The 11716-nt window shown below is 32.2% G+C and overlaps 1 protein-coding gene across 1 annotated transcript in view; it reads right to left on the reverse strand.

Moving 5' to 3' along the window:
* Window positions 1-11716, reverse strand: part of LOC107440407 (multidrug resistance-associated protein 1) — a gene marked incomplete in the record, with an annotated part of 110572 nt that overhangs the window by 13329 nt on the left and 85527 nt on the right. The window contains 1 exon segment of the mRNA XM_071177240.1: window positions 585-750. Within this exon segment, the coding sequence (XP_071033341.1) occupies window positions 585-750 (166 nt within the window).

Raw genomic sequence — 11716 nt, forward strand, 5'->3', positions numbered from 1 at the left:
CATCTTTTTAGTAAATACTAAGTCATTAAAATAAATTTGAATTCAAATAAATGACATGTAATTCGTTAAACCTATTAGAAATGTGCTATAGTATAAAATCTTAAAGCGTAACAGCACGACTGAGACTCATTTTTCAATGAATAACTAATAACAATAGTAAAACAAATAAATTCGTGATATAAATCAAAAATCGTCAAATAAATTTGTAATATATAAATTCGTGAAAAAAGCGCTTTCGACAAAATACTAAAATAGAGGTCTATCGACAAAGACTACTCACTTCTGCCTATCTTAAGGTTATTTCAGTTTCCGTTCTTAAAAGCCACCTTAAAAGTTCTTAAAAGTTATGTTGAGCCACCTCAGCTAGATTTGGCATGTGACATTTTTAGCTGCAATCATTGGTCGATTTTCTAGCGTTGCCATTCGGGAGTTGTAATGAGGCTTTTTTTGTCGCAGTGTAAGAGAAATATATATATATAGATATTATAGTGCGTCTAATAATTTGGCCAGAAACTGTAACTTATGATAACCGCTCATTATTAATAATGAGCACGCTTGTTGCCAAAAAAAATAAATAATCCTACCTGAATAAAAATGTAAAATACAGCTAGAGGAATCATTATGAGTAGAAAAATCGGGTGACTCGTGATGATGACTATGATTGATCCAATCACTCCGACCAAAACACCAGTCACATTTTCTAGACTTGATGGAATATTGATATCCACTGTGTTTATATCCTTGCCGAACCTGAAAGAGTAGCACAATAAATAAAAGAATTCCCTCTAAGGGTAAGTACATATTTTTACGTTTTTCACAAGGAAAACCATTCGATTCAGTCTAAGATTAATGTTTCAAATTTGAATAATTAGTTATTCTATTAATTAAAACAGCAATTTCTAGCTCATAAATATAAATTAAAAATGCATAACTTGCGTTGAAATAGAATTAGTTTTGATAAAAAAAATTTACAAATTAAAATGACATAATAAGACATTGAAATCGAAGCAAAAAATGAATTTGTTCTTTGCGAAAAAATAATTGCAACTACTGCAATTTAAAATGTTAGATTAAAAAAAAAATTAATTTATAACTGAAAGACTTAAATAAATGTGTTATTGATACGTAAATGGAGTCAGATAAAATTTATTGTCATAAAGAACACATGCTACATTGTTGTGACATTTCTGATTGGATAACCAATGTAGATAATACATAATTAAGAATGATCTGAGTTTCTGCCACTTTTTATATATTTAGTCACCTGTGGAACCTCTCCCCCCTGGATACAGATACAAGCAATCGTTGCATCATAGTTCCTGCAATATCAATCCAAACCCCATACTCGACGCACCTCATTTACCACCTACGGCTGCATGACTGTTATGCTTATAACGAAGAGCAACAGCTATTTTCTTTTCTATATTTATTATAATTGATCATTGAAACCATGGGTGAAAGCCCTTATATAGCAAGACGAAAAAGAGAAAAACCTGGTACGTAAAACATTTCATTCCAGCATTTTTTTCGAAAAAAATGAAACATCTGTAACTATCAAGATTTCTTTTATAATTCCACACAGTCAAAGATCATGTAATTCACCATCAAGATGTGTTAAGTGCTCCGCCAAACACCGATCATACGAGTGCCAAAAAAATGAAAATACACCACCTAAGTGCAGAAACTGCGGAGACTCTCATACAGCCAACTACACGGGGTGCAGAGCCCGTCCCCGCAGGAGGGGAACACGTGCCATACCACCAACAACAGGACTTGCTCAAAGATTGGTTACAATAATTAAAGAATTGCAAGAACTTTTAAAAAATCACGAAGTGCTTCAACTGCTTCAGAGGATTATGGGGGAAGCCACTCTTGCACAGTAACATCTTTTTTGACTTGATTTGAACTTCTATTTGAACTCTTATTATTATTCAGAACTCTAATTTTCCATACAGATTATTAAAATAAATATTGCATACTGCCCTTTCAAATTAAAGTTGATCATACTAGATGGCGCCACTAGGGCTTGACAAAATTTATGTAAAACCTTCACGCCTATGAATCACGACTTTTGTATATATATAATCATCATTTATTCATGCTCATATTCAATTTTCTGTACATATTTATGGCAATTAATGTAAATATCTCTGTTCAAGTTGTAATGTTTTCTAATCAAGGTTATATTTTCTGTACATTTTTTCATGGCAATTACTGTAAATATATCTGTTCAAGTTTGTATTTTCTCTAATCATGGTAATATTATTGTAAAGCTACCACAACGACTGCTTATATTCAAAATGTTTTAACTCATTTTTGTAGTTTCATGATGGATGGGATAGGGGCCGCTGCGCGGCCCAGGTGCCCAGCTGTTTTTAAATAAATTAAGTAAAAGTTTTATAATTCTGGCATATATATAAAACTGCTTCTTTTCCAAGATAAAGTAGATATTGTTGAAAAATTTAAGAAAAGAATAAGTAAACTCCTCCCCAAAACTAGCTATAACTGAAATGGTTTTACAACCAGCCTCTTTTCCGTCTCGCTTTCACCCCTGATTGAAACCGATTTATTTAACATAAGCAAAACCAAGAATTGAAGAAACTTAGAACAACCAAGAATTACACTGGTTATCATAAATTAAGGAAAAATCACAAAAATAGCGATAACTCTTTCAAAAGTAAGCCAAACCGTGCAAAATTTGCATATGTTGTCCACTAAGAGTAGCTGAGTAAAATTGCAATATGCAAATTAGTGGCGCTGCACTCGGCTTACGTCATCTGCCTGGAGCATAAAAGTCCAAGTTTGAGAGAAAGCACACAAATTTTACTGTGATTGCGACATTGAAAATCTGAGATAGCCAATTCGTAATAATGACCTCTAGGCATCATTTGCCTGAAGAACTACGATGGAGAGCCATCGGGAGACTAGAGGCAGGGCAGAGTCAATCAGAAGTGGCCAGATGGCTAAATGTGAGTCCATCTGTGGTTCATAGACTTTGGAGGCAATTTCAAACCACAGATTCGGCATCTAGGAGGTTCAGTCAAGGACGGCCAACTGTTACGACCAGTGCCGATGACCGATATTTGACATTAAGTGCACGCAGGAATAGAACCGCTACTCCGACACATCTTAGATCCTCTCTTGCTGCAGCCACCGGAAGGTTGGTGTCAACGTCAACTGTGCGCAGAAGGCTCCACGAAGGTGGTCTGTATGCGAGACGACCAGCCATTTGCGTGCCGCTCACATCACGCCATAGGAGAGACCGTTTGCAGTGGGCCCGACAACATGTCCACTGGACGTCAGATCAATGGAGGCCTGTTCTCTTTACGGATGAGTCCAGGTTTAGTCTAGAAAGTGACAGTAGACGTTATTTGATATGGAGAGAACCTGGGACCCGTTATCATCCATCAAACATCCGTGAAAGAGATGCATACGGAAGAGGCAGTGTCTGTGTTTGGGGAGGCATATCCTTAGGAGGGCGCACATACCTCCATGTCTTTCCAAGGGGAACCGTGAATGCTCAGGTTTATCGAGACAACATCCTTGATGCTTATGTGCGCCCATATGCCGGGGCAATTGGTGATTGCTTCCTGTTACAGGACGATAATGCAAGACCACACAGAGCTCGCATTGTTGATGATTATCTTCAACAGGAAACAATTACTCGCATGGAGTGGCCAGCTCGATCCCCGGACTTGAATCCTATCGAGCACGTTTGGGATGCTCTAGGGAGGCGTGTATCTGCCATCAATCCGCCCCCTCAGACCCTTGCCACGCTTGCAACTGCTTTACAAGAGCAATGGCTCTCACTTCCTATTGAACTGATAGACCGCATAATTGAAAGCATCACACATCGCTGTTTGTGCTGTATTGCTTCTAGAGGCAATCATATTCCATATTAAAGGTACTTTTTCTATTGCAAACCGATACTTCCAATTTGTTTATTTTATACATGTGCTAATTTCTATACTACTATTAATGTCTGATAATTTCTTTTTATGTTGTTTAATACCTTACTATGTGTTGTATATTGTGGGTAAGTTTCATAAAATTCCATGTGTAATTTCTTGAGTTATCGCGATTTTTGTGAATTTTCCTTAATTTATGATAACCAGTGTATAATTTACTAAATATCGCTCTTATGATCGCGCCACTTGTGGAAATCATAGAGCTAATTGAATAATACTTTACTTTGCAGGGTTATCTATTGCAAAAGTTACTAAGACTTGATATGTGGTAATGCGAAGTACCTGCCCGTGAGGCGGGCATCTCACTTCTTCATCTTTAAAAATTTGCCCTAGGGCAAGGATGACTTTTGGCTTTAAAAAATTTTTTAGAATTTTCCACAGGAAGGATGTGGATGTCTTGAGTAGGTATTGGTAGATCTTCGCGTCGATGGCTCTCCGGCTTGAAAATGTAAAAATTAATTAAATAGTGATGGTGGAGCATCGTTTATACGACGCCGAAGGGACCACCGAAAAACGTCGTATAAACGATAACGTCGTATAATCGATTTTTACTTCTAAAACTGAAACTAACTCTGTTTTCAGTTAATTTTAATGTTTAACGTGTTGACTTACATAAATTTCTAAATTAGACAAAGCAAAACAAACAAATAACCAAAGAAGAAAAATTGCAGTGAGCAATTTGAATGTATGTTATCTTTAATTATATTTTCTTGCTATTAGTCTCTACAATGCTTTTAATAGCAAGTTGAACTGCTTTCTATGATGCAATTTTAGATTTCTAATCACGGCCAAATCTAATGGCTGAAGCGCACTTGTGCAATTTGCAGGAAAAAAGAGAGCTTTCACATTTTCCAAAATAATTAGTATCGATGGGTGCGCTGGACATTGGTTGATGAATATCAAAATTTTTCGTTTTTGCCTCTTCATAACATTGTCTAGTTTTTTCAGTCATCTAGTAAAAATTGCGGTCGTCATCCAAGCATTCTTGTTGGCATCCTTTTCTGTATCATTCATGTTGGCAAATTCCGCCCTTTTTTTAAATACACAAGAAAAAATTAAATAAACGTGAACAAAATCTAAAAACCGACGTATAACCGATTCTGTGCGTCGTATAAACGATATATTTTTGCATTAAAATGAATAGGAATGATTTGGGACCACACTAAAACGATGTTAAACGACGTATAAACGATGCTCCACTGTACTTCATAATAAATGTAGTTGTAACGTTTATTACGGAAAGTAACGCCTACATCCAACTGAACACTACCCATACTCAATTCCTAAAAGTGAAAAATTATAGATTCGAATTAAACATATTTATTTTAAAATCTCGTTCTTATGATCAATCCACTTGTGGAAATCATAGAACTTACATGAATACCGTGAAACGAAACTAATATGTGTAATATAAAGTTGAAATAGAAGTTTTCATAGACTTGAAAAGTTTGAAAATACTTATATAGTGGTGCGCTTTATCGTCACTAATTTCACATGTAGGACAAAAGTTCATTATGGAAAGTAACGCCCACATTCTACAAAACATTTGTCAGTGGACACGCAGGACTCGTATCTTCTCTTATTTCTCGATATTAATCCGATGGCTTTCGTCTATTTATCTCATATACGATCCAAGTCTTAATTTAATAAAATAGGGAGTGTATGCTGTATACCTATGATTGCGGGTATACCTGATTGAACGGTAGATTCTAAGAATATGAAATACAACGTGAATCTGAATGAGTACAACAGCAAACTTCTTACGAAGCCCGATTTTTGATTTTTAATCTGATTTTTAAATTCGTAGACATTTAAGAAAAGGAATTTTCTGATTGGCTTAGCGGAAGCCATTGTTACAGAATAAGCCATAGACGATTGAGTTTTGTCAAATTTTTTAAAGATAACACCAGTGGTGTTTGTTAGCTTATAGCTCTCATCGAAAAAGTTGTTTATTACGTGTTCTGCAATACTTAATTGGGTATAATATAGCCTACGTCACAGGTTGTGTTGTTCCTACTAAATTTAACCCATGAACGGCATTTTCTGCGAGCCTAATTTCAAGCCACAAATAAACAAACGAAGTGTTCGATCGTTTAAATAGCTGCTCGCCAGATTTTATTGTATTATAAAGAAAAGTTATTGAAACTAAATACAACTAAATAAACAACAACAACTAAAACAAATAACAACAACTACTAATAACAATAATAATATAAATAAACAACAACTAAATTCCATTCGTTTAGCATTGCGTCATATGTTGTTCCTACTAAATCGAAGTAGTTGTGTTTTTTTCATATTATACCCAATTATTATTTTTTTAATTAAATATAACAGGTTAATTGAAAGGTCAATGTGATCGTGCTAGCATCGGCAGACTACGTCACCTGATTAATATTTTCAAGGTTAGTTAAACCACGCTTTTATAGATATGATTTTGAAAACGTTTTTTAATAATACTAAGTAATTTAAACTTGACGGCAATAAAAAAAAATAGTTTTGAAGTGAAAAGTAAAATTAAAAGAAAAATGTAAGTAATTTGTTTCGGAATAAGTGCAAAAAACGCCAATATTAATGCTAATAATAATTAATTTTGGTAAATTGCTAATTGAAGTACAACAAAAAACATCCGTGGGATTTTAAACATACATCGGATTATTGGTTAGAATACAATTAAAAGGAATTTTTTTCACTTCACTATTATGATGAAGTGTTAGTATAAAAACATTTAAGTTATTCAGATAAATTGGGGTCTCAGAGTATTTCGTTACTATGCCAACTACGTGTAGGAAATTGTTATAAGTGCTTCATCACATGAACTCATTATAGTTCATGCACACCCGAAGGGTTAAACGAGAATTCTTGTTTTAATTATCAAAAACTTCAGAATATATCCTAGTGGTAGTTATTATTGAATAATAAAGAGAAAATAAACAATTAAGAATGATCTGAATTTCTGCCACTTTCCGGTTCCACGACCGTTATTGCTTTATTACAGCTCAACAGCCATCCGATTATTTCCTTTTCTATGTGATCTTTGATAATACATGCTTAGATACAGAATACTCGAAAGTACGATTTCATTTTACTACTGGTAAAATTGTGGTCACATTCATTTTCTTACACTTCTAAGATGAACAGATAAAAAACTTCTTTACGGTGAACCTATGCATGTGTGAATTTGTTACCTAAGTATCGGCCCTAACTCATTCATCTGAGTGGGACGTAGTGTATGCAGCTAGAGCTCAAATCAGAGGGGTTTGTAATACAGGAGGAAAATTATGACGAAAAATAATATATGTACAAAGAGAGTAAAAACATCAGTGAATATGAGAATTAAAACATTAAGAACTAATCAGTTGTCCGAGTAAATATGCAAGAATAAGAGTTTTAAATAGACAGTTAAAATCTTAGCTTTCATACTGCCTTCTTGCGGGGTTAACGGTGAAACAAAGAGATAGAAAACTTGAAAAATATTTTTCGTTTTATTTACTGGTACAATTGTTTTCTTATACTTGCAGTGTTTACAACAATAAATACCATACCTGCCAACTTTTAATCCCTTCCAGTATGATTTTTCCCAGTGGTAGCAAAATGGAATTAAATTTTCAATTGTAAGCAAAAAATATGTTGTATTTGAATAATCTTTAGCAGACGTCCTTAATTGTAATGCATATTAATATATATGCAAAATTTTTTTAAGAATACTGGTGATCAAAATCATTTTAAATTTAAGTTTATAAAATAAAAAATAGTATATATTTACTACCACTTTAAATATAAAGATAACATTTTACGCCAAATGCGTAAAAGTTGGCAGGTATGAAATACACTCGAAAGCAAATTTATTACATTTATGCAAATATTTGATCTTACCTAATTCAGTTGTGGTGATTGTATTATTTTATATCAAACGGCGTGTATACTATTTTTTCTACCTTAATTTTAACAAAATATAAATCTATAAGTATCTAAACCTTTTTCAAACAGGGACAGTTAAAGCACTCGACTCAAGCGAAAGTAAGTGTTACTGATAGATGGCAATTCAATTTTAAAAAGACAATAAGAGTGTCTAATTTTCACGCATGCTGTTTGCATCTTAAAAGAAGATTAATGTTTAGAGGGAATAATTTTCCAGAATAAAATGCATTTGAAAATAAAATAAAATAAGTTATTCATCTTTTGAGATTACTGAAATATCTTTAGAGATCTTGCCATTTGATGAAACTAAGTTCTTTTAGTTACAGCAACAAAGGATTTGTGCTAGGAATAAATATAGAAAATTATCAGAATAAGTTTTTTTCTCCTTCTTTTTAATTTACTAATACAAATGTTTTTCTTTGGTTGCTCAAGTTTCTACATAATTACACTCGGGCACTTGAACTCGGAAGTAAACTTAACCGTATATATTTCGTTGGTGAGGTTTGTAAATTTATCGCTAATTTCGTTCGGAAAAATACAGATGTATATCAAACGGATTTTTAGTTTAGGTTTTTAGCTGAATGTTTAAAAACATATGACGTTAAAATATCGCGTCTTAAATTGAAATATATTATCCTCTTCTTCTTTACCCACCCTACGTATTGCAGAAATGGAGACACTTAGTATTTACTCGAATGATTTAAGAAAAAAAAAGTACTGGTTTGGAATTGAAAGTGATACGGTGCTCCACTTAATAAGTGGTTCATATTTGAAAAAAAAAAAAACTCAATTTTTTGTTTTTAAATGGTTTAAAAATATTAAGACATCGAATAAGAAACTCTCTCTTCATTTCTCCACTAACGAAAATATTGTAAACAATGAAAAGATAATTGGGATTGTCTAAATATATTTATCAAGCAACGGATGCTATTTTCGGATCATAATTAAAATAAAATATTAAAATTGTTTTCAATTAACTCTGTTGAATGAATTAAATTGAACAACATTTTGATTCCTTAGAGTTAATACATTTATATTGAAACACATTCTTTTATACTAATCCACTATTCCCAGAGATGTCAACTGGAACCTTGTTTGTAAAAATTTATTATATGACCCTGCCAGAGCTGTACATGGATTCTTAAACTTTCGTAACTAGATTACAGCGTTTCATACACCAGTCAACTCACCTGTTATTACTTTACAAAATGTATTTGTTTACAATGCTTTTAAATTGCGTACACATGTATTTGTTAGAGTTGATAGAGTAAAGAAAGGTTTGGAACCTGCATATGAAGGACCTTTTTTTGTTGTAGTAAGTACAGGATACGATAAGTATTTCTCAATGTTCCTTAAAGGAAGAAATGTAAATGTTTCAATCGATGGGCTAAAGCCAGCCTATTTATTAGCAGAAAAAGAACCTCCAGATACAAACAAAGACCATGACAAAAATTCTTTTAATGTACATATTAATGACCAAAATTTAATTACTTGTAAAGGTAGAAAAATTCAAACACCTGTAAGATTTAGGGATTAATCATGTTCATGTATATTTACTCTATAATCGTTAATGTTAATTATGTGATATTTCAAAATGGCATGTGTGTATAAGATGAACTTTACTTTGTTTCATTAATCGTAATTTAAAGCAATATCATTCAAATTATGTGAATTTCATTTGAAAATACAAATTAATATATACTTATCAAGTTTAATTGATGTTTATGTTAACTAAATAAAATATGTGAACTATATACAAAAAAAAAAAATTCCGTTTAAACCATCCACTATGTAAATATATAAATTCTCTTGTTTATTGGTTACATAAATTATGTGCTGTGATTGTATTAGCACCATGTATATATATAAAAATTAATTCTCAGACCTATTTTCTAACATCGAAACTTAGTTACTGGTAAGGGAGTAATGTTGTGATAAGAAGTCAAAAGATGGCAACATGACACGCCTGCAGATGGCCTTGTATGCAGCGCTACTAATTACAATATTTTAAAACTAAACTTAAATTATTTTTGTGTCACGATAATTATAATTTGTTTATTTATTAATTTTAACTTTATATTTTTTTAATGTTTATTACGTGTATCTTATTTTATTAACTGTAACCACTGCAATAGATTGATAAAAATAGGCATCTCAAAAATAAACACCTGTTTGTTACTGAAATTACGTTAAGATTTAATAAGTTATAATGTAAGTTTTAAAATTTATAACTGAAAGACTTAAATAAATGTGCTTTTGATACGTAAATGGAGTCAGATAAAATGTATTGTCATAAAGAAAGACAAGAGCACATGTTACATTACTATCGTTATTAACGTCAAGCTTTTTGTAGTAAAACAGCTCTTGTGGAGTAATATCAAATTAAATAGTAAGGCCAGTAATTAAATCAATAATTAATATAATGTAGCCGTAATATTACGCCCAAGACCGTCGATATAAAAAATGGGCGAATCCTTAACTTAGGCGAATTAAGGAGTAGAGATGGGTCAAAAGTAACGTAACAGTGACTTGTCACAGTGACTGGAGCAGTCACTGTGACAGCCTGTTCCAACCAAAAAGTTGTCACAGTGACTGGAGCAGTCACTGTGACAAGTCACTGTTACTGTCACTGTGACAAAAATCACTGCTACTGTGACTGTGACAGATTTCACTGCTTCTGTCACAGTGACAAATTTCACTGCTACTTTCACTGTGACAAATTTCACTGCTACTGTCACTGTGACGATTATCACTGCTACTCTAGCTGTTCCAAATGCCGCAGGAATTTTCACTGCTCCAAAGAACATACTGAAATACCAGTGAATAATGCCGGTCGATGCTCCAGTTTCATATCGTACCCTGCAAATGGAAGTATTTTCGTTGCTTCTAAATTCAAGCTGCTCAACTCTGAGAAATATTGCTGTTATTTTTGATCAAATATCATAACTCTATTCAGTCTCTATTTCAGTTTGGAAAAAAAAAGAGATAAAAAAAAGCCATGATTTTTATTTTGATGTTTGGAAAAAAAAAGAAATAAAAAAAAGTCATGATTTTTATTTTGATAATTTTTATAATTTACCATTAGATAAATTGTTTGATAAGAATAAAATCTTCAAAATAATCTTAATACAATATTATATATTTAAATAAGATATAATTCGAATATATTATATATTCGAGGGAGTATATATTCAGATAGTTTATATTCATACTTGAAATTTAAAACAAAATAAAATTTTTATTGATTTTTCTTCTTTAAATGGAACAGATTTTTTTTATCATAAATATCAATTATGCAGCATATAAAAACGCAAAATTAAGCAAAGTATGTTCGATATATGTTGATATGATATATATTCGAAGAAACTGATATGTTTTAAGACTTGGATTTTTTACATCAGGTTTTCAGACACTGCAAACATTTTTATTTATATCTTAAGGTAAGAAAAGAAAGAAAAATTTTATCTCCCCCCCGCCTTTAATCGAAAAGTTAGTACAAGTTACTACATATCAGTGATGATTTATGAGTACAGATTTAAAAAAAAAATATCTATTATTATTTAAAAACATGTATTAGCTTTTTAATTTTTTGTAAGCAACTTCTCATTGAGAATTAAAGTGTATAGTGGGTACAATACCGCGCTTGTGCGTAGGGGGTCCCGGGTTCGATGCCATGCGAACGAATGTGTTAATTTAAGATATATTTTTTCGCAGATTTATACCTATCATGATTTTGCGGCTAATATTTTCTATTAAATTTATTCAAGCTACATAATACAAGTCGTAATCAGTTGAAAAAAAATTCAAATTTCAATATTTTTTTATAA

This window comes from Parasteatoda tepidariorum, chromosome 1, assembly GCF_043381705.1.
Source record: "Parasteatoda tepidariorum isolate YZ-2023 chromosome 1, CAS_Ptep_4.0, whole genome shotgun sequence".
Classification (NCBI taxonomy): domain Eukaryota; kingdom Metazoa; phylum Arthropoda; class Arachnida; order Araneae; family Theridiidae; genus Parasteatoda; species Parasteatoda tepidariorum.